Source organism: Staurois parvus, unplaced genomic scaffold, assembly GCF_062004578.1.
Source record: "Staurois parvus isolate SC_StPar_1 unplaced genomic scaffold, SC_StPar_1.0 ptg001642l, whole genome shotgun sequence".
Classification (NCBI taxonomy): domain Eukaryota; kingdom Metazoa; phylum Chordata; class Amphibia; order Anura; family Ranidae; genus Staurois; species Staurois parvus.
The window spans coordinates 1,483,145-1,507,540 of NW_028319438.1; the positions used below are offsets into that span (position 1 = coordinate 1,483,145).

At 44.0% G+C, this 24,396-nt stretch overlaps 1 protein-coding gene across 3 annotated transcripts in view; it reads left to right on the plus strand.

Annotated features, from left to right (window-relative positions):
- TAF6 (TATA-box binding protein associated factor 6) overlaps nt 1-24,396 on the plus strand; it is a 45,879-nt gene that overhangs the window by 3,779 nt on the left and 17,704 nt on the right. For 2 of the 3 annotated variants that reach the window (XM_089663243.1, XM_089663245.1), the window contains exons 2-8: nt 4,186-4,359; nt 5,883-5,969; nt 10,718-10,871; nt 13,213-13,269; nt 17,912-18,016; nt 18,282-18,436; nt 20,416-20,493. In XM_089663243.1, the coding sequence (XP_089519369.1) occupies nt 4,210-4,359; nt 5,883-5,969; nt 10,718-10,871; nt 13,213-13,269; nt 17,912-18,016; nt 18,282-18,436; nt 20,416-20,493 (786 nt within the window). In that variant the 5' untranslated portion in view covers nt 4,186-4,209. The remainder of the gene's footprint in view (nt 1-4,185; nt 4,360-5,882; nt 5,970-10,717; nt 10,872-13,212; nt 13,270-17,911; nt 18,017-18,281; nt 18,437-20,415; nt 20,494-24,396) is intronic. The other variant, XM_089663244.1, reaches the window with a different exon arrangement.

Here is a 24,396-nt window from a genome sequence, read left to right on the forward strand (position 1 = left end):
GGTACCAGTTTGCCCTGGATCAGCTTCATGGTGTGCGGCAGCATAACAACCAATGATACTCAAGGGCTAGGATGAATGGCGTCATTCAGTGCTTCGGTAATGGCGGCTGGCCTGCCTCCACAATAGCAATGCATGGCTCTGATCCAGTATAGACTGCATGTATAGCTATCCCCAGCATTCAGGAGAAGACAGACGTCCACTTCTTGCTCTCTGTACACTGTTTGGGCCAAAGGTATGGTTTAAATGTGTTCGGGAGCCTCTGTGATGGAGACTTTGTGACTGAGGGGGGGGAGTCTGTGATGGGGGAGGCCAGTGTGAATGGGGGGGACTATGTGATTGGTGTCCTCTGTGATGGGTGGATGATGTAAATGGTGGGCTGTATAATGTGGGAACTGTGTGATTGGGAGGAGCTGTAACTGGGGAGGCCCGTGTGACCAGGGTGTCCAGCTGTGGTGGGAATATGTGTTTGGTGGTCTCTGTGACCATAATACTGTATGATTGGTGGGCTCTGCGACCATAAGTTTTGTGGGTTGTCTCATTGTTGCCCATCTAGTGCACCTGTTGTTAATTTCATTTAACACCAAAGCAGCTGAAACTGATTAACAACCCCCTCTACTACTTCACTGACCTGATCAATATCTCAGGAGTTTCATTGACTTGATGCTGTACTCTGAATAAAAAGTGTTCCTTTCATTTTTTTGAGCCGTGTATTAATTAATAAAAGGTCAGTTTTTATATGTTGGGGAGAGGGGGGGATAACAATGGTGCAAATTGTTTTGCATTTCTTCTCGTGGAAGATGTGCTTGCTGGAATCCGCAGATACCCCGTAACAAGCAGGATCTTCTAAGAACTCTTCAGTAAAACCTATTGGTGAGATTTATACCTTCTAAATATTGGTGCACCGAAATGAAAATTCTGGTGCTGAAACCGATACCGAAAATTCAGAATGCATGTGGCCGAAAATCGAAATTTCTGCGTATTTGGGGTTGAGGAGGCTCAATTTTTTTTTTTGTATTTTTTTTTTTAACTTTAATGTGTATTTTTATTTTTTTCAACTTATGATTTTGCTATCACATAGAGACCAATAGTGCCCTATGTGATAGCATAGGGCACTATTGGTCCCCTATAGTGCCCTATTTGATAGCATATGAGTGACAGGTCCTCTTTGTAGGGGGCAGTGTGTGCAAGGAGGGGGCAGTGTATATAGTGAGGGAGCAGTATATAGACTCAGACTCCCTCACTGGCTGCCCTTATGTCACTGCTGGTTTTTAAATGTAATTACCGGCTTTTTTGTTCTCCACTAAAGCTCCAAGAATGAGCGGCCATTCTCCCCTCTGCTAAAGGAAACAAAGGGGCGGGTCACTGGGTGACCCCGCCCCTTAGTGTAGGAGAGGATGACAGCTCATTCTCGGAGCTATAGTGAAGGGGGGAAAAAAGCCACTAATCACATTTAAAAACCGGCATTGTTTTTAAATGTAATGGTTTTTTTCTTCGCTATAGCTCAAAGAATGAGCTGTCATCCTCTCCTCTTCTAAGGGGCGGGGTCACCAAGTGACATTACCCACTGACCGCGCCCCTTCGTTTCTTTTAGTGCAGGAAAGGATGACAGCTCATTCTTGGGGTTATAGCAAAGAAAAAAGTCGGTAATTGCATGTAATGTAATTACCGGCTTTTGTTTCCCTCTTCACTATAGCTCCAAGAATGAGTGGTCATCCTCTCCTCCACTAAGGGGTGGGGTCACCCAGTGACATTACCCAGTGACCCCGCCCCTTAGTTTCCCTTAGCGGAGGAGAGGATGACAGCTCATTTTCAGAGCTATAGTGAAGGGGAAAAAAAAGCAGGTAATTAAATTTAAAAACTGGCATTGTTTTTAAATGTAATTACCAACTTTTTTCTTCGCTATATCTCCAAGAATGAGCTGTCATCCTCTCCTCCTCTAAGGGGTGGGGTCACCCAGTGTTATTACCCACTGACCACGCCCCTTAGTTTCTTTTACTGCAGGAAAGGATGACAGCTCATTCTTGGAGATATAGTGAAGAAAAAAAGCTGGTAATTACATTTAAAAAATGCCGTTTTTTAAATGTAATTACCGACTTTTTTTTCCTCTTCACTATAACTCCAAGAATGAGCTGTCATCTTCTCCTCTAAGGTGCGGGGTCACCCAGTGACATTACCCAGTGACCCCGCCCCATTGTTCCCCTTAGCATAGGAAAGGATGACAGCTCATTCTCAGAGTTATAGCGAAGGAGGAAAAGAAACGGTAATTACATTTAAAAACCAGCAGTGACATTAAGTGGTATCTCACTATGCACACTGCTCCTCTTCTGCCATTCTCCGCGCTCCCCCCCCACCCCCCCATATGCAGTACACACAGCCCCTGTCAGCATCTGTATCGGCTAAAATGTTCCTATCGGCATTTATAGTGGGGATCGAAAGTTTGGGCACCCCAGCTAAAAATTTGTATTAATGTGCATAAAGAAGCCAAGGAAAGATGGAAAAATCTCCAAAAGGCATCAAATTACAGATTAGACATTCTTATATGTCAACAAAAGTTAGATTTTATTTCCATCATTTACACTTTCAAAATAACAGAAAACAAAAAAATGGCGTCTGCAAAAGTTTGGGCACCCTGCAGAGTTAATATCTTGTACTGCCCCCTTTGGCAAGTATCACAGCTTGTAAATGCTTTTTGTAGCCAGCCAAGAGTCTTTCAATTCTTGTTTGAGGTATCTTTGCTCATTCTTCCTTACAAAAGTCTTCCAGTTCTTTGAGATTTCTGGGCTGTCTGTCACGCACTGCTCTTTTAAGGTCTATCCATAGATTTTCAATTATGTTGAGGTCAGGAGATTGTGAAGGCCATGGCAAAACCTTCAGTTTACGCCTCTTGATGTAATCCCCCGTGGATTTCGAGGTGTGTTTAGGATCATTATCCATTTGTAGAAGCCATCCTCTCTTTAACTTCAGCTTTTTCACAGATGGCATCAAGTTACCATCCAAAATTTGCTGAAATTTCATTGAATCCATTTTTCCTTCTACTCGTGAGATGTTCCCTGTGCCACTGGCTGCAACACAACCCCAAAGCATGATTGATCCAACCCCATGCTTAACAGTTGGACAGAGGTTCTTTTCATTCAATTCTGTGCCCCTTCTTCTCCAAACGTACCTTTGCTCATTCCCGCCAAAAAATTAAATTTTAACCTCATCGGTCCACAGAACTTGTTTCCAAAATACATCAGGCTTGTCTATATGTTCATTTGCAAGGTTCAAACGATGATTTTTGTGGTGAGGACGTAGAAGAGGTTTTCTTCTGATGACTCTTCCATGAAGACCATATTTGTACAAGTATCTCTTTATAGTGGAATAGTGTACCACAACTCCAGTGTCTGCCAGATCTTTCTGGAGGGATCGTGCAGTCAAACGTGGGTTTTGAATTGTTTTTCTCACAATCCTGCGAGCTGTTCTGTCTGATATTTTTCTTGGTCTTCCAGATCTTGCTTTAACTTCCACTGTCCCTGATGACTGCCATTTCTTAATTACATTCCGAACAGAGGATATTGACATCTGAAAACGCTTTGCTATCTTCTTAAAGCCTTCTCCAGCTTTGTGAGCGTCAACTATTTTCAGTTTCAGTTTTCTAGACAACTGCTTAAAAAAACCCATGGTGCTGATTGTTGGGGCAAGGTCAGATGAGTCGGGGCATTTACAACCTTTGAGATTGACATCACCTGGTCTTCCCAGACGATGATTGAGAACAATCCATGACACTGGCAGGTCTCAGCTTTGCAAAGGGGGCAGTGCATGCTATAAACTCTGCAAGGTGCCCAAACTTTTGCAGATGCCATTTTTTTGTTTTCTGTTATTTTGAAAGTGTAAATGATGGAAATAAAATCTAACTTTTGTTGACATATTATAAGAATGTCTAATCTGTAATTTGATGCCTTTTGGAGATTTTTCCATCTTTCCTTGGCTTCTTTATGCACATTAATACAAATTTTTAGCTGGGGTGCCCAAACTTTCGATCCCCACTGTATGTTCACCCGATATGTTTCGGCCACTGAAATTTCAGTGCATCCCTACTTCTAAACTATCAGAGATTTTAATGCGGTGATTTAGTTGATGAAGAACAAGCACATTGTCTCTTATATCTCCATATTCATACCGTTTGCTTCTCCCTGCACCCTCCAGGCTCTCCAAACACAACCCCCTGTCATGGCGGAGGGGAAGAAGATCGGGAATGCTCTCCTCCCCAGTGAGTCCATGAAAGTGATCGCAGAGTCTATAGGAGTCTCACAGATGTCAGAGGAGACCTGCCAGCTGCTCACACAAGAAGTCAGCTTTCGGATAAAGGAAGTCACTCAGGTCAGAGGTCACCTCATTTGAAGAGAGATGGTGGGGGGTGGCATAATCAGATATTTTCTAAGATATTCTGCAACTCTAGCACAGCCTTTATTAACCAGGGTTCTTCTAGAGGTTCCTCATAAGAAAGTGCAGCGCAACTGTCTATATTCACCCCCCTTCATAACAGTGCATATGTCAATAACAGTGATAAACAGTGATAACAATCGTAATCATTAATGTCCCATCAATACAGAGTCCACGCAATACACCTGTTTGTGTCTATAAGTGACACTGGGAGTATCCTGTTCTTTTCTACTGTTCGGTGCATCACCACCACACCAGCTGAAAGACCTGCTCACCTCAAAATGAGGTAATATGCGCTCATCTGGATATTCACAGCCTCCTCCAATTTAGATCCAAATCTTCCTCCTAACTCCTCGCACCCTCCTTCTGCTCAGACATCCAGCAGGTTGCAAGACGGCTGCAATGCATCAGAAAGTAGGAAACCCAGTCTTTGGCAATGTCCATGGGTTCCAGATTTCAGGCGAAGCATCAGAAAGTAGGAAACCCAGTCTTTGGTAATGTCTATGGGTTCCAGACTTCAGGCGAAGCATCAGAAAGGAGGAAACCCAGTCTTTGGTAATGTCCATGGGTTCCAGACTTCAGGCAAAGCATCAGAAAGGAGAAAACCCAGTCTTTGGTAATGCCCATGGGTTCCAGACTTCAGGCGAAACATCAGAAAGGAGGAAACCCAGTCTTTGGTAATTCCCATGGGTTCCAGACTTCAGGCAAAGCATCAGAAAGGAGGAAACCCAGTCTTTGGCAATGTCCATGGGTTCCAGATTTCAGGCGAAGCATCAGAAAGCAGGAAACCCAGTCTTTGGTAATGTCCATGGGTTCCAGACTTCAGGCAAAGCATCAGAAAGGAGAAAACCCAGTCTTTGGTAATGCCCATGGGTTCCAGACTTCAGGCGAAACATCAGAAAGGAGGAAACCCAGTCTTTGGTAATGTCCATGGGTTCCAGACTTCAGGCAAAGCATCAGAAAGGAGAAAACCCAGTCTTTGGTAATGCCCATGGGTTCCAGACTTCAGGCGAAACATCAGAAAGGAGGAAACCCAGTCTTTGGTCATGTCCATGGGTTCCAGACTACAGGCAGCCATTGCCAGTAAAGGATTCTCAACAAAATATTACAAACAAACATTTTATTTATGATTAGATTCATTTGTCCAAATACATTTGAGCCCCTGAAAATGGAGGGACTGTGTATACAAATGGTTGCATTTCCTAAAATGTGTACTTGATATTTATGTCCAACCCCTTGAATTAAAGCTGAAAGTCTGCACTTCACATTCATTTGGATTGTTTTATTTTAATTTATTCTGGTGGCATACAGAGCCAAAAGTATGAAGATTGTGCCTGTGTCCAGATATATATGGTCCTCACTGTATATGTATTTCATCCGTATATTAAGCAGTCTACCTAGAGTTCAGTTTTAATATTCTTTACCCATCAATCCTCTGACTTTTTTTTTTTTCTCTGCAGGATGCTATGAAGTTTATGCACGTTGGTAAAAGGCAGAAACTGACCCCCAATGACATTGATGCTGCTCTAAAGCTGAAGAATGTGGAGGTAACAGAATGACACAATAGGAAGAGACTGTATACATGTACACAGTACAACAGCCTCAGATTAGCAGTCTTACCAGGAGACAGCATAGATAATTCTGTCTATTTACTAACACCTTGGGGCACCTGATGATTTTTAATGGGAGATATTGAGTTTTTTTCTGTTGTGGGCAATCCTCACTGTCTGTTGCCCCCATAGTGCAGGAATGGTGAATATACTGTATGTTGTGAGTAAGGATAAAGAGAAGGCATACCAAAGTACGGGGAAATTTTATTCTCAACAGATTTCAGGGGAATACCCTTCCACAAAGCTGAACACCAGCCAGAAGGAATAGAATCATATTAGGAAGGCGTTCGCATAGCTTGTACCAATATTACACTCTAATTTTCCAGTACATTTGTCAGCTAATTCCTACATATTTACATAGTTGGTAAAGTTGAATAAATACATCAGTCCATCCAGTTCAACCTGTAAAGGTCCCTTATATTGCTTGTTTATGGTATCTCCCTGTTTGTTTGGCCGGACACTGTTCTCTCACTTTGGAGAAATTGTTTCTGGTCATGTTTCCTGAAGCAGAGCGGTGGTGCTTCTTTCTGTGGATGGGCACGATCTCCACAGCACAGGTTGCCATTGGGCCATAGGCACTGATTGGCAGCTATGCTAATTGATGCAGCACTGTGGCTTAGTGGTTAGCAGTCCTGCTTTACAATTTGAACCCCAACCTCAACGCTACCTGCATGGAGCTTAAGTGTTCTTCTTGTGATTGCTTGGGTTCCTCCTGTAATCCAGTTTCCTGCCAAACTCCAAAGACATGATGGTAGGTTAAATGACTCCTTTTTAAGGCAGAGCTCCACCTAAAAGGGGAAGCTCCGCTTTAAGGACTGCTTCCCCGCTCTCCATTAAGGATTGGCACCTTTGGGAGGCAGGTACCCGAATTTGAGTTACCCGCTCCCATTTCCAGTCCGATTGCCTAGGCCAGGGGTAGGCAACCTGCGGCTCTCCAGCTCTTGCAGGTCTACAAGTTCCATCATGCTTCTACAAGTCATAGCTGTAACTGTCAGTTTTGTAATGTTGCAATGCCTCATGGGAAATGTAGTTCCACAACAGCTAGAGTGCCGCAGATTGCCTACCCCTGGCCTAGGCGATCGGAAGTGGAAGGTGTCCTCCCACCCTCCCTGTAGTCTTTTGAGACACGTGAAAGGTCCCAGAAGACTACAGGACCATTCACGAAGCGCAGCGCTACTCGCACATGCTCAGTGGGTACCCGGCTGTGAAGCCGCAAGCTGTCACAGCCGGGTGCCCACACTGAAGATGCCGGCCTCCTGGGATCCAGGACGGCCAGTGAAACGGGCTGCGGGGGACACGCCATGGGACCGAGTGTTAAGTATCCGGGTATGACCAGAAATGTGTGGGAACAGAGGCGTAGTCAGGGCTGGAGAGGTTGAATGGTCAGGCAGGCCGTTAGGTACTGTCAGGCACCGCCCGGCGGGATCTCTAGTACCCACAGAACGGAATTCCCCAGGGCGCGGAGTCTAAGCCCCAGTATGCCTTTTCACCAGAGCCCCTGATGGTGGGGATGGACTTGGCGCAGGACTGAGACCAGGTCGCAGCCCCTGAGTGCACCCAACTGTGGTAGAGGGGTCCGCCGAGGGTATGTACCGGGGGCAAGCCTGACGTGAAGAGGCTGGCAGACCTGGTAACAGGGACAGATCCGTGCGGGATGGATGGATGGATCGTCTGGGTAGCGTCAGGCGTAGTCAGGCAGGCCAGGTCAGCAACGTGTGGGCAGCGAGGTACCGGAGGAGCAGGCAGAGAATAGTCAGGGTCACAAGCCGGGTTCAGTAACTCACGGGCAGCGCGGTACAGAGGGTCAGGCAAGCCAGGGATCAAGCAGGAAAAGTCAGCAGAGGTCAGGATCAGGCAAGGTCGGCAACAAATCAGATAGTCAGCAGAACAGGAACACAGGATACACGGTACAGGGGCTCATGGGAAACATACACCAAGGCACTGACTGCAGGTCTGGCCATTCCTTAAATACACCTCCTGCAATCAGCCCCAGGTGTTGGCTGATTGCAGGAGTGAGCTTCTGGCTGCTGAGAGCACCCGCTGGTCAGCCCTGGTACTGCAGCCCACACGGCAGGTGAGTCCCACCACCAGTGCTGAGTCCATTCCTGACACCGAGGGACAGGTAAGTGGCTGTTTTTTAACTGTTTCCCAAAACAGTAAGCATGCCATTGAAGATCTAAATATTGTATAAGCGAGCGCTAAATAAATTATGAAGTATATAAATATGAAAATTGTAGAATTAATGATCTAAGAATAGCTGCTAGCACTCTGGATATCGGCAACAGTCCCAAAATCAACTTAAAAGGTATAAGTGCAGCGCTATAAACACATGTAACATAAATAACATATATCAATAAAGTGCAGAGAAGTGCGTCAGAAGTGCATATTGATGCACATAATTGCACATTTGACACACTTCTCTGCACTTTATTGATATATGTTATTTATGTTACATGCGTTTATAGCGCTGCACTTATGCCATTAAAGATAACTCACAGTTGCTTGTGCCCTGAACTGTCAAGCCATCAAATAGCTGGTATTATAACTGATCACATGTGTAGCACTACGGCAACTGCAGATCGAACAAAGGCTAATATGGCAGCTTTCTTGATTGTAAAGGATTAAAGGGTTTAAGGCTGGAACACAGGCCAAATATCGGTCGATTCAATAAAACCTGGCTGACATTTGTCCAGTGTGTATAGCAGCCTGTCTGACAGAAGCTGGGTGTTAGATGTCGAATGGGCATGCTGGAAAACTAGCATCCAATTAGCGCTGGCAGCCAATTGCAGTGTGTCCTGGTAGGGGGGCGGGGGCAGTCCCCCTGTCAACACAATATCTCAGCGGGGAAGATCACCCCATTTACTTCACTTAGTATGGCGGACCCAGCCTGCTGGGTTGAACAAAAAAAAAAAACTTACCGCGTGTACCTAGCAGTTACAATATACTGGATGATAACACTCCACACCTTTATACAGCTTCTTTATTTGTAAAACATGGCATAACAGGACAATACAAACAAGAGAGTCACAATACACGTAGACCAACCTGCAGCAACACTGGTTTCTAGGAATGTATATCTATAAGGGCTCATGTACACTGCAGCTGATAAACTCACATTTAGAAGCTGTTCAGCGTTTTTTCAGCAGCCCCTGAACTCTCCCTAATGTTTTCCTATGTGTCCATCTACACATCTTCGTTTACAGTCTTTTACAGGCATTTGAGTTTATAGTCGTTTTTTTGAACGCAGAAAACTTGCGTTCAGCAGTTGATTTCATCAGCGTTTCAAATGCAAAACGCTGCAAATCGAGTTTATAAGAGTTTGTGTGTGAAATTTTTTTTTAACTCTTCCAGTTCCCGATGCTGTCCAGAGCCTTTTTTCATCATGTAAAATGCATGCAAAGCATTTTCAAGGTACTCAGATGGACAAAACACTGAACACAGGATGTTCTTACCAAGCTTGTCACACATTGTAATGACCAATTCACACCTCAGACCTCTCCCACCCTTGGAAACAAAAGATATGTTAATGACCATTCACACCTCAAATTCCTCATGAAGACCCCCTGCCAGGTGACCTTAATGACTCCCTCCACCAGACACCTTTCCCATCCTTGGAAACAAAAGATATGTTAATGACCATTCACACCTCAAATTCCTCAGGAAGACCCCCTGCCAGGTGGCCTCAATGACCCCCTCCACCAGACACCTTTCCCACCCTTGGAAACAAAAGATATGTGAATGACCATTCACACCTCAAATTCCTCATGAAGACCTCCTGCCAGGTGACCTTAATGACTCCCTCCACCAGACACCTTTCCCACCCTTGGAAACAAAAGATACGTTAATGACCATTCACATCTCAAATTCCTCATGAAGACCCCCTGCCAGGTGACCTTAATGACTCCCTCCACCAGACACCTTTCCCACCCTTGGAAACAAAAGAAATGTTAATGAGCAACTCACACCTAAGCTAATCTCTCACATACTGCTGTCTCTGCTTCTACTCTCTGTATTTCTCTGAAACAGTCTAAAATGGTTAATAATTTAACACTTTTCAGTGCATTCTGGGCATTTGGGAGGTTCTCCTGTGCTTATCTTTAAAAAACGCTTCTAAACGCAAACGCACATAAACGCGTTATGGAAACGCAGCTAAACAGACTTTTTTTAACCTATGTTTTCCAGCAGTCAGTTTCCATCGTTCAGAAGTGTCCCGTGTACATGGGGCGTAAGGGCTGATTCTCACCATCCCGGATGCCAAAAACAATTCTTTTTGGTGTGTGGGCCAGTTTTTTTTTTCCTTTTACTTTATGAAAATGTCACCACAAAATGTGACATTTCATTCACTTTTAGAAGTGGTAAATCAAAATAAATGGTGTTTTCAGTTTATGGTGCCCAGATACAGTTTCGTTCCGTTTCAACTGTGCCTCTGTTGGGGAGAATTTGCTCTGTTTGTCCCTGGTGACACCAGTAAACACAACAGGAAGTGAGGCAAGATCTCCCTAATGGTGACAAACACCATATAATAGCCGGACAGAGGTTTCTTTTTCACTTCCAAAGGTAATCAAAAAATTAAAACATCTTGGCTTGACTTCCACTCTACAAGAAACGTAAAAAATGTAATGATTCCTTTTGACTATATACAGTATATGTACTAATTACTGCAGTAATATTGTCCTCTCTTGCAGCCCATATATGGTTTCCATGCTAAGGAATATCTGCCGTTCCGTTACGCCAGTGGGGGAGGGCGGGAGCTGCATTTCTATGAGGAGAAAGAGGTTGATTTGTGTGACATAATCAGCACCCCACTTCCTCGGGTGCCTCTCGACGTCTCATTGAAAGGTAGGAAATGGTTTTCCCTTGATATTGCGTTTATGGGCAGGGTCCCCAATCATTTTTAACAATTTGAATACCGGGCAATTTTACACCTTCCTGCCCAGACCATTTTTCACGTTTCAGCGCTCTCACAATTTGAATGACAATTGCGCGGTCATACAACATTGTACCCAAACTAAAATTTTGTAATTTTCTTCACACAACTAGAGCTTTCTTTTGGTGGTATTTAATCACCGCTGGGGTTTTTATTTTTTGCTAAATTAACAAAAAAAGACCAAACATTTTGAAAAGAAAACACGTTTTTCTTTGTTTCTGTTATTAAAGTTTACAAATAAATAATTGTTCTTCATAAATTTAGGCCGAGATGTATTCTGCTACATGTCTTTGGTGAAAATAACCCAAATTAGGATGTATTATTTAGTTTGTAGGAAAGTTATAGGGTTCACAAACTATGGTATAGATCTGAATATTGATCAATCCTGAAGTACTGACAGCCAATCTAATTTCTTGAGGTCCAAGAATGTCAGAACAGTACAGATATCCCCCAAATGTCAGGACAGTACAGATATCCCCCAAATGTCAGAACAGTACAGATATCCCCCAAATGTCAGAGCAGTACAGATATCCCCCAAATGTCAGGACAGTACAGATATCCCCCAAATGTCAGAACAGTACAGATATCCCCCAAATGTCAGGACAGTACAGATATCCCCCAAATGTCAGGACAGTACAGATATCCTCCAAATGTCAGAACAGTACAGATATCCCCCAAATGTCAGAACAGTACAGATATCCCCCAAATGACCCCTTTTTGCAGAGTAGACAGTCCGACGTACTTCATAAGAGGAATGGTGAGTTTTTTGAAGTTGTGTTTTTTTTGTCATAATTTTTCGGAAAATGAAAACATAAAAAAAATTATTTTCACTATTTTTTTTTTTTTTATATACTGTCACCAGTGCAGTACAGCATCATCATATAACTGGCATGGCGGTAAACAGGGACACCGACTGGTGACAGTATGAAATAAAAAAAAATATATATATATTTTTTATTTTTTTTTTTTTTTTATTATTTTTAATTTTTTATTACATTTTTTAAAAAAAATTTTAAGATTTTATTTTCATATTTTACTATGACCAAAGTAGTACAATGTTACCTCCTTTTTAACGCTTTGCAAACGCCTAGCAACTGCCGCTAAACCGCTCATGTGGCGCTTTTGGAGAGTTTGTGGAGCGATAAAAACGCTCAGCAAACACCGGACAAACGCTTGTCAAACGTTATAGGGGCGTTTGGCAAGAGTTGCAAAAAAAGTCAAGTGTGAACGAGCTCTTACTGTCACTTTGAGTAGTTTGCTTGGGTCAAGCTCGCCAGAACAAACTATTTTCTACATTAAGGGGTGCACCCGCTGGGGGTGCTGTATAAGCGGTGTGTAGCCACAGCTACATACAGGATACAGCGCTGTGTAATTGAACAAGCTGAAGTAAGAAGCTGATTGGTTACTATGCATAACTGCACCAGATTCTGTGTGCACTGGTTTTAGTAAATCTCCCCCAGTGTGTTGTCATTTATGCCCTGGTTCACATATGTGCGTTCCTGCGGTCTGCATTTTGCGTGGGCACGTGAGCCCATTCATTTGAATGGACTCCCGTGCCCCGGGACACGCAGGGAAGTCCCTGCACTTCTTCTGAAAACGCAGCCCGCACGGGAACCTCGGTTCCCAGTACGGTTGCGATTCCTAGTGCGAATTAATGGCACCCGCCCGCGGGTTCACATTCTTCTGTGCAGGTGGTGCGGCTGCACTGATTTTTGTGCGGATCCGCAACGGCACCACCCGCACAGATGTGAACCAAGCCTAAAAGAGGAAGGTAGACATGCACTATATTTCTGGAACATGAGTAGTGATTTTTTTTTTTTTTTTTCCTCCTTTACGCTTTTAGACCCGGTTCAGACTATTGCAGGTGGCTGTGAGTGAGGGAATTGCAGCGATATCTATAACCCCAAGCAGTCAAAACGCATTGCTGTTTAAAAACACATTCATTCTTAATGGCATCCCCACGCATCTGAAACGGCAGCGCATTTGCAGGTTCGGGATCCGCAGGAACATTGCATGGTACAAAAGCACCATGCGATTTCTCTGCAGCTGAGTTTTGAAAAAGGTGCATGCACATTTTTTCTGTGGAAAATTCAGGCATGGCACCCCATTCAAATGAATGGGCTGCCATTCCTGCGCAAACACCGGCCACAAACCTGCTAAGGTGTGAACCAAGGCTAAAAAGAGGTTTCTAAGAGAGCTGTTTTAGTTTTCCTTTATTACTGATCTTCTGTGTGAATTTTTTTCTTTTCTCAGCTCACTGGTTGAGTATTGAAGGAGTTCAACCCGCCATCCCAGAGAACCCTCCTCCAGGTGACATTATTCATTTTTTATTCTATATTAAGTATTCTCCTTCTCTTCTGGGCTTCTCCTACTTGTATTTTTGTCCTTCCTTCCTTCTGTCCTTCCCCTTTCTTCTTCCATCCTTCCCCTTTCTTCTTCCATCCTTCCCCTTTCTTCTTCCATCCTTCCCCTTTCTTCTTCCATCCTTCCCCTTTCTTCTTCCATCCATCCCCTTTCTTCTTCCATCCATCCCCTTTCTTCTTCCATCCTTCCCCTTTCTTCTTCCATCCTTCCCCTTTCTTCTTCCATCCTTCCCCTTTCTTCTTCCATCCTTCCCCTTTCTTCTTCCATCCTTCCCCTTTCTTCTTCCATCCATCCCCTTTCTTCTTCCATCCTTCCCCTTTCTTCTTCCATCCAACCCCCTTCTTCTTCCATCCAACCCCCTTCTTCTTCCATCCTTCCCCTTTCTTCTTCCATCCTTCCCCTTTCTTCTTCCATCCTTCCCCTTTCTTCTTCCATCCTTTCCCTTTCTTCTTCCATCCATCCCCTTTCTTCTTCCATCCTTCCCCTTTCTTCTTCCATCCTTCCCCTTTCTTCTTCCATCCTTCCCCTTTCTTCTTCCATCCTTCCCCTTACTTCTTCCATCCTTCCCCTTACTTCTTCCATCCTTCCCCTTTCTTCTTCCATCCTTCCCCTTTCTTCTTCCATCCTTCCCCTTTCTTCTTCCATCCTTCCCCTTTCTTCTTCCATCCTTCCCCTTTCTTCTTCCATCCATCCCCTTTCTTCTTCCATCCTTCCCGTTTCTTCTTCCATCCTTCCCGTTTCTTCTTCCATCCTTCCCCTTTCTTCTTCCATCCTTCCCCTTTCTTCTTCCATCCTTTCCCTTTCTTCTTCCATCCATCCCCTTTCTTCTTCCATCCTTCCCCTTTCTTCTTCCATCCTTCCCCTTTCTTCTTCCATCCTTCCCCTTACTTCTTCCATCCTTCCCCTTACTTCTTCCATCCTTCCCCTTTCTTCTTCCATCCTTCCCCTTTCTTCTTCCATCCTTCCCCTTTCTTCTTCCATCCTTCCCCTTTCTTCTTCCATCCTTCCCCTTTCTTCTTCCATCCTTCCCCTTTCTTCTTCCATCCTTCCCGTTTCTTCTTCCATCCTTCCCGTTTCTTCTTCCATCCTTCCCGTTTCTTCTTCCATCCTTCCCCTTTCTTCTTCCATCCTTCCCGTTTCTTCTTCCATCCTTCCCGTTTCCTCTTCCATCCTTCCCCTTACTTCTTCCATCCTTCCCCTTTCTTCTTCCATCCTTCCCCTTACTTCTTCCATCCTTCCCCTTACTTCTTCCATCCTTCCCCTTTCTTCTTCCATCCTTCCCCTTTCTTCTTCCATCCTTCTCCTTTTTTCATCTTTTCTTCTCTCTTATTTTTCTCCTCCTTTCTTTTTCCATCCTTCTCCATTTCTTCCACCCCTCTTCTTTGTTCTTCCATCACTTTTCCCCTTTCTTCCTCCTTTCCTTTTCCTCTCTTTTTGTGTTTCTGTCCCTCTGCTTCTACTTTCCTTTTTTCTCTTTTCATTAAAGCGGTTCCTCCTTTTTTTCCTTCGGATTGCTCTTCATCTGCTTTTACCTCAACCACTTCTATTTTGTAATCCAACACCAAATATTGTTGCTTTGAAACTCAATTCAGTTGTGCAAATGGTGCAATGATAAACAACTCCTGTCATGTGCATATGATAAATAGTTTTTTGGTTAATGGAAATGCGACTTGCCTTCTTGTCAGGCCCCTGATGATCTGATCTCAGTCCTGATCTCCTTGAGTTGTTTCCTAGGCCCCGCCCCCCATCCTGGTTCCCCCTCCCCCCCCCTTTTTTTTCTGTCTTCTACACTCTTTCTCCTTCCCCCTCCCCCTTACTCTTTCTCCCTTCCCCCTCCTCATCCTCCTCCCCCTCTCTCATACCCCTCCCCTTCCTCCACCCCTTCCTTCTGCCCCCACCCCTCTCCTAGTCACCTCCAGCTTGCGATCCTTCCCCCCCCCCTTGCTATTCCCCAACTCTGTTCTATTCTTTTTCCTCTCCCACGAATCACACCATGATTAGCATTCTCCCATACACATTCTCCTAAGCGTCCTCAGAATGGTACTGTTAGGCACACATATCACCCTCGAAAATAAGATACGTACCCCTTGACTTGCTAAACAGCTACTAGAAATTCCGACCCGCAATCCCCTCCTATGTAGACTTATCTGGTTTCGTGCCACGCCCCACCCTCCAACGATTTTAGGTTTTTATGTTTCCAGATCAGATAGACAGCTATGCCCCATGGAGAGACCTCCATCCAAACTGCGGTGTGGAACAACCCCTCCTTTACTTTGGACCTATTCCCCCGCAGTCTGTATTCTCTCTTCCCAGTATGCACTGATTGTGGGTTTCAGACTAATCATACTGCCTAACAGTTTGTGCCTTTCTGCGTGCCTTGACCATTGTGACATATATGATATCCCCTTATGCTGTACTTTTGACTTGTACTGTTTCCTTGTTCCTAATAAAACTTTATGGAAAAAAAAAAAGATCTCTGATGCCATTATGAGATTGATACATACTATATGTATTGCCACTTTATGGTCTATTGCCTTACATTGGAGGTCCAATTCTGTACCCTTGGCCTCCGTTTTACACAGAATTGATGCTGTAATGCTCATGGAACGTATTTATTATACCCTACTGGATAAGATGCACTTATCTGATAACAAATGGGAGTCATGGAGGGATTATAGACATTTATTGCATAATTAATAACATTCCCAATGAAAGTTGACTGGCATATACTGTTGACAGATGTATCATTCAATCTACCTTATCATCTACATATTTCATGTACTTGCAACCTACTTTTTTCTATTTCTTCTCTTTCTTTCATTAATATACTTTTCTGTATTGTACTTTTCAAAAGTGCCTTGTTTTTGCTGTATCATTTGAAAATGTACTGTTGTTTTACAGTCTACTTTTGTACAATAAAACCGTTTGTAAACAAAAAAAAAAAAATAACTAGTGCAAATAAATAATTCATTAATAAAAAAGTTCTTAACGGGTCAAAAATAATAAAGTTCAATCAATAATGTGCAAACACTGCACTATATGTTAATGTTACTGAAACAAAACTGTTCGGTGAGCAGATTCCTCCACCACACATAAATACCAGCCTCTTCCCCGAGTAATAGACCCCAAGGTATACAAGGTCAGATGGTGCTAGTTCAGTAAAGGCTTGTACACTGTGCACTCCTATTTGGACCGAACATAGGGAACCGCAGGCCTCGCCAGCAGGGATATGTTCTGGACCAACAAAACATGAATCACAAAAGCCGCATAGAGTAAAACCGCATACACCACTTTATTTAGCTAAGAAAGTTACCGTATTTTTCGCTCCATAAGACGCACCTAGGTTTTAGAGGCGAAAAACAAGAAAAAAAAATATTCTGAACCAATGGACTGCAGACATAGTACAGGAGACGACCAGAGACTGCGGACACAGTACAGGAGATGACCAGAGACTGCGGACATAGTACAGGAGATGACCAGAGACTGCGGACACAGTACAGGAGATGACCAGAGACTGCGGACACAGTACAGGAGATGACCAGAGACTGCGGACATAGTACAGGAGATGACCAGAGACTGCGGACATAGTACAGGAGATGACCAGAGACTGCAGACACAGTACAGGAGATGACCAGAGACTGCGGACACAGTACAGGAGATGACCAGAGACTGCAGACACAGTACAGGAGATGACCAGAGACTGCAGACATAGTACAGGAGATGACCAGAGACTGCGGACACAGTACAGGAGATGACCAGAGACTGCGGACACAGTACAGGAGATGACCAGAGACTGCGGACACAGTACAGGAGATGACCAGAGACTGCGGACACAGTACAGGGAAAATACCAGGGACACAGTATAGATGACCAGAGACTGCAGACAGTGCAGGGGATGACCAGAGGCTGCTGGCCTTTGGGGAGGGAGGGGGAGCGGGTACCTGAATTTGACAGGTACCCGCTCCCACTTCCGCGGAGTTGTCTTTCCCTCTTCTTCCTGCGCCGGCTTCTGTGACAGCGGGGTGCCCACTGCGCATGCGCGAGAAGCGCTGCGCTTTGTGAATGGCCCGGCGCCTTCTGGGACCTGTTATGTGTCCCAGAAAACACTGGACCATTCACAAAGCCAGCGCGGGAAGACTGTGCAGCGCTGGAGCGAGGAACAGGTAAGGCCCTGCAGGAGAGAAGAGCTGAGCGGCCGGCCCGGTATTCTGACATGGTGGCGGCAGAAATACCGGACCGGCCGCTTTATATTCGCTCCATAAGACGCACTGACATTTCCCCCCCTTTTTTGGGGAGAAAAAGTGCGTCTTATGGAGCGAAAAATACGGTACTCACAATATACAACACAAACAGAGCAGCATTACAGACAGTCTGTATATGGGTCCTGGAGTGTGATGACACCAGCTGTAGCCTCAACGTGTTTCATCGTAGGAAGATGTTCTCAAGGCAAGCAGCTGACTATGCCGACAAATCGCTCCTTTATACACACCGCCACCAGTAGAAGCCGGTCATTACACGTGGAACTGCATTCTATTTTGTATCCCGGGATGATTCACTTATGTCCTTTTTTTTTTGTTTCTACCTGCAGTCCCGAAGGAGCAGCAGAAGATGGAAGCCACTGAGCCCTTGAAGGCTGCCAAGCCAGGACAAGAGGAAGCAGGGCGGAAAGGGCAAGGGGCAAATGCTGTGGAGGGTAAAGGTCCTCTGTGTGTCTATGTGTTTATGGGACCAGGGGCAGACTGACAACTCATATAGGGGATCATGAGGCCCCTGTGTCCTCGCCTACACCCAAAAAAGCCTATGAAAAAGCCAATGAAAGGTACCAGGGGCATCTCATGGGGCCCCCTACTGACCCTGGGCCCTCGGGCAGTGCCCGAGTGCCCAAATGGTCAGTCCGCCCCTGTATGGGACCCTGAGTCTATCAGCTGATCACTTACCTATCTTTTTCTATCACCCAGGTAAGGAGAAGAAGAACACTATTCTAGAAGGTGCCCCTCTGAAGTTAAAACCACGCAGCATCCACGAGTTGTCCGTGGAACAGCAGTTGTATTACAAGGAGATTACAGAAGCGTGTGTTGGCTCTTGCGAAGCGAAGAGAGCGGTATGTAGACACGTGAGCATTTTTCCTTTGTAAACTCTACGAGCGCAGGGGGGGAGCAGGGCCCCCCTAATCCTCTTGTATTGAATTGTCCTTTATTTTGTAAAGTGTTGTGTACGGTAGACACCTGAGTGCTTTCTATATACAGTTCCTCTGTCAAAAATAGAGCTCCAAGTTATTGTACAGCGCTGTGCTTTAGTAAGAGTAGAAAGAGAAAGTCTTTGGACAAAAACATAAACAAAGATGTAAAAAAGTTAAAGATGACTCTGCCTATACAAACTTGCTATCTGATGGAGAGAAACAATAGTCAAAAAAAGATCAGATCACCGTGATTTGGGTTGATTGAGGTTGGTTACATGGCGACGAAGGACTGTAGTAGAGAGAAGTTAGCATAGGAAATTATAGGTTGAGGGATTACCGTATTTTCCGGCGTATAAGGCGACTGGGTGTATAAGACGACCCCCTAATTTTCCAGTTAAAACATAGGTTTTGGGCTATACTCGCCGTATAAGACTACCCCCCCCCCCCTTCCGAGGCAACACCATTTAAAAACATCAGATTTTTTAATTGAAATGGTTATGACTTACCGGTACTTAAAATCCTTCAAAATCCTCATGTTCATCCTCTGACATCATAAGTTCATGAATGACATCTTGTGATACATTTGTAAGACAGTCATCATATGGATCAAATTCCAAATCAGATGGTTACCGCTGGATGTGCGGTAATACGGTAGCTTCGGCTGCATACGGTATACAGTATATATACAGCCCGCTGGATGTGCGGTAATACGGTAGCTTCGGCTACATACGGTATACAGTATATATACAGCCCGCTGGATGTGCGGTAATACGGTAGCTTGGGCTACATACAGTATATATACAGCCCGCTGGATGTGCGGTAATACGGCAGCTTCTGCTACATACAGTATACAGTATATTTACAGCCCTCTGGATGTGCGGTAATACGGTAGCTTCGGCTACATACAGTCTACAGTATATATACAGCCCGCTGGATGTGCGGTAATACGGTAGCTTCGGCTACATACAGTATACGGTATATATACAGCCCGCTGGATGTGCGGTAATACGGCAGCTTCGGCTACATACAGTATACAGTATATATACAGCCCGCTGGATGTGCGGTAATACGGCAGCTTCGGCTACATACAGTATACGGTATATATACAGCCCGCTGGATGTGCAGTAATGTACATACAGTATACCGTGATGAGCCAAGCTGGCTCAAAACAAATGTCCCTATGACAGATTAATCTGTCAGCCCGCTGGATGTGCAATATATACAGTATACTGCGCTGAGCCAAGCTGTTTCAAAACGTCCCGGTATGTCCCTACTGTAATCAGCCCGCTGGATGTGTGTATGTACAGTAGCCACAGCTACATACAGTATACGCTGGGCCAACCACGGCGAGCGATGTATTCTACTAATGAATACAAAGCCTGCTCGGATTGGCTGAGGTTGTGACATCATCATCCCACCTCTCTGACTCAGCCAATCCGAGCAGGCTTTGTATTCGTTAGTAGAATACATCGCTCGCCGTGATTGGCCCAGTGTATACTGTGTGTATCTCTCATAGGGACGTTTGTTTTGAGTCAGCTTGGCTCAGCACGGTATACTGTATGTACAGTATTACCACACATCCAGCCAGCTTGACCCAAACAAACTCAAGGTTCACATTTTATACCCCGCGTATAAGACGACCCCCAATGTGTGGGGTATATTTTTAAGTACAAAAAGTAGTCTTATGCGCCAGAAAATACTGTACTTAAGGATACGTTTACTTTTAGGTAATGGGAGGGATAGAAAAGCCTTTCTGCAGAATTGATTAGTTATAGATGTGAGATTCTTGCCAGTGGAATACAAGGTTAGTAGTCAAAGTGAGAAATAAATAGGGCATAAACAAAGACTTTGGGGGTCTCTTGGGATTGTAAAGGTATGTGACCCTTATATTCTGTCCTTTTTATTTATTTCAGGAAGCACTACAGAGTATTGCCACTGACCCTGGCCTGTATCAGATGCTTCCTCGGTTCAGCACTTTCATATCAGAAGGGGTGAGTATTGTCCATCACATTATACTCTAACCTCTTTTATTATAGAAGTCCGGATGCATCTTATATGAAAACTGTAATTGATTTTTAAAAAACTTTACTAAGTGACTTTTTTTTTTTTGTTTGAGAAAGTGGGAATCTGACTCCCTCAGGGGCTGGACATATGAACAAGTAGCAAACTTTGTTCACATACCCTCTGCTGCAGGCTTTTATAGGCCTGGGAGGACTGACATTCAGGCAGAGAGAGCAATTCAAATCAGTTGCTCTGCCTTAAGATCGATCATCTCTGTTTGCATTGTAGAATGTGTTCTGTTTAGAGTGTCTTGATATTAAAGTGGAACTCCAGTCATATTTGTGTTTATTAACCATTTGCTGCCCGGCCTATAGCCGTTTGGCGGCTGCAAAAATGCATTAGCTTTCCGGGGTGTACGCCATTTGGCGTCCTCCCGCAAATGCGCAGTTCGCGCGGTTGCAGAGCCGCGCAGCGGCGCGATCTGTCACCGGCCTTGTACCTCGGACACGGCCGATGACAGATCTGAGTATCGGCCCAGTTGCCGGTACCATGTGACCTGCTGTGACCAATCACAGCAGGTCACATGACAGTTGTATACAATGGATGGCTTCATTCATGCCATCCATTGTATACTAGTGTCTAGCTGTGAATGGTCACAGCAGGTCACATGCACATGTCATGTGATTAGCTGTGGCCAAAACACAGCTAAGCACAAAAAAAAAAAAAACCTGAATGAATCGATGTCATTCAGGTAAATGCTTGCTTATAGCAAAGTAATTCTTTGCTATAAGCAAATTGTGTAAAAAAAAAAAAAAAATACTGATCACTTCCCCAAAGTAGTACAATGTTACTATGGTAACATTGTACTACTTTGGTCATAGAGAAATATGAAAAAAAATCTTAAAAAAAATAAAAACAAAATGTAATAAAAAATAATAATAAAAAAAAAAAAAATATATATATATATATATATATATATATATATATATTTTTTTTTCATATTGTCACCAGTCAGTGTCCCTGATCACCGCCATGTCAGTTATATGATGACGCTGTACTGCACTGGTGACAGTATGTAAAAAAAAAAAATAGTGAAACTAATTTTTTTAATTTTTTAATTTTCCGAAAAATTATGACAAAAAAAATACAACTTCAAAAAACTCGCCATGCCTCTTATGAAGTACGTCGGACTGTCTACTCTGCAAAAAGGGGTCATTTGGGGATATCTGTACTGTTCTGACATTTGGGGGATATCTGTACCGTTCTGACATTTGGGGGATATCTGTACCATCCTGACATTTGGGGGATATCTGTACTGTTCTGACATTTGGGGGATATCTGTACTGTCCTGACATTTGGGAGATATCTGTACTGTTCTGACATTTGGGGGATATCTGTACCGTCCTGACATTTGGGGGATATCTGTACTGTTCTGACATTTGGGGGATATCTGTACTGTCCTGACATTTGGGAGATATCTGTACTGTTCTGACATTCTTGGACCTCAAGAAATTAGATTGGCTGTCAGTACTTCAGGATTGATCAATATTCAGATCTATACCATAGTTTGTGAACTCTATAACTTTCCTTCAAACTAAATAATACATCCTAATTTGGGTTATTTTCACCAAAGACATGTAGCAGAATACATCTCGGCCTAAATTTATGAAGAACAATTATTTATTTGTAAACTTTTATAACAGAAACAAAGAAAAACGTGTTTTTTTTTTCAAAAATTTTTGGTCTTTTTTTGTTAATTTAGCAAAAAATAAAAACCCCAGCGGTGATTAAATACCACCAAAAGAAAGCTCTAGTTGTGTGAAGAAAATGATAAAATTTTAGTTTGGGTACAATGTTGTATGACCGCGCAATTGTCATTCAAAGTGTGAGAGTGCTGAAACCTGAAAACTGGCCTGGGCAGGAAGGTGTAAAATTGCCCGGTATTGAAATGGTTAAAAGTCAGTAGCTACAAAACCTGTAGCTGCTGGCTTTTAATATACAGAATAAAAAAGTGCCATTTAATAAAGAGGAAGGAGGCCTTCAAGCGGTACTTCCTTTTTGAATGGAGTTCCGCTTTAATAACAGTCAACTGGATCCTAAAGTAAAGGGTTGGTTTAGTTACAAGTGAACATATACACACAGGTTAAATCTCAATTATAGGGTAAAGTGGGGCACGGGGTAATTGAATAGAACGGGTTAACTCGCTACACTACCACATTCATTCTCATACAGGCCTCCCAAACACAGGGCCTCTTTCTATTCTAACCCTCTCATCAGATGGCTCCCATTAAATCGCTTCCATGGTTGCAGGATTAAGGAAGACTCTTCCATAGAGCCAAAATGTTCCACTTTTTTTTCCTTGGCTGCAAGAGTTGAGTCTTGTGCAGATGGCAGTTGATACAGCAATGGCTGTCAATGGTTTTCTCACTGTAAGTTGTACTCTAAAGTGATTCTAAAGTAGGTTTTTAGTTTTTTTTTTCCCCTAACAATAAACTTTTTATACTTACCTGCGGTATGCAGTTGTTTTGCACAGAGCAGCCCTGATCCTCCTCAGGTCTCCCGCTGGTGCTCCAGGCCTCTTCCCCCCTACTGAGTGCCCACCATAGCAAGCTCACTTTCAAGCCGCGTCTCTGTGTCCGACAGATCCTCCCCCCCGCTGCCTTCTCATTGGCTGTGATTGACAGCAGCGGGAGCTAATGGCTCCCACTGCTGTCTCTAAGCCAGTGAGAGAGCAGAGAGCACCTCTGCTCTCTTGCACATCACTGGATTGAGATTGGGCTCAGGTGAGTATCAGAGGGGCTGGTGGGGGGGAGGGTTTTTTACCTTCATGCATAGATTGCAAGAAGGTAAAAAAAAAAACTTCTGCCTTTACAACTACTTTAAAGTGGAACTCTTATGTGTGGAAAAAAAAAGATTGGCAGACAAGCAGGATTCTAATACAGAAGAGACACGCTGTGTCTCTCTTGCGATAAAAATTCATTACCTGCCTGTATGCCCTGTACACTGAGCTGTGCGCACGCAACTTAGTGTACAAATTTTGGCAATGCCCAGATGAAATACCTCCCGCACATGCACAGGGGGTAACATCATCTTGGTTGGGCCAATGAAGATAGCCAAAGATTGATACCCGGAAGCCAATCCAACCAAAGATGACATTGGCCAGCAAGGAGCTCCAGGAGAATGCGATGCTGAATAGAAAGCGAGTATAGATTTGCTTTAATTTGAAAAGAAAATATTTGCTTTGCCATGCAGAAGAAAACTGGTCCACGTTAATGCCTCTCCAGGGCAGCACATTCTCACCTTTCCTTTGCTCTCCTTCCAGTCTTTTCAGATATCGCGAGTGTAGTAAGAAAGCTGTGTGTAAGTCTTTAAGACCCCATTCACACTTGTGCAAACTGATGTCCAAAGTTGCATGACAAGTCGTACCCCATGTTTTCCAATGATAACCATTCATATATGTGAACATAAAGTTGCAACGACTTCAAAGTAGTTCATGCACTACTTTGGTCCAACTTTCATGCAAATTGAGGGCCATAGACTCCAATGTTAATCCTCAAAAGTCACACGAAAGTCAAACCTGAATGTTCTACACGCAACAGTGGGTCCGAATTTGCAGAGGGAGAAGGCACATCCAAGTCGCACCCATCCAAAGTTGCACTCAAAAGTCACACGACTTTGGAGTCCTACAAGTGTGAATGGAGCCTTAGGCTCGAGATGGAGCCTAAACAAGGCTGTGGACTCTCTTTGCCCCCATTTGGCTGCACTGGACAAAACACCAAGCATATGAGAGATAGGGTACTGAGTCACATGGTTCTTCATACTCGGAAGTACCACTCCCACAAGACAACTCTGGGCCAAGGCCCTACACTGTTATATGAGACTCGGGAGTGAGT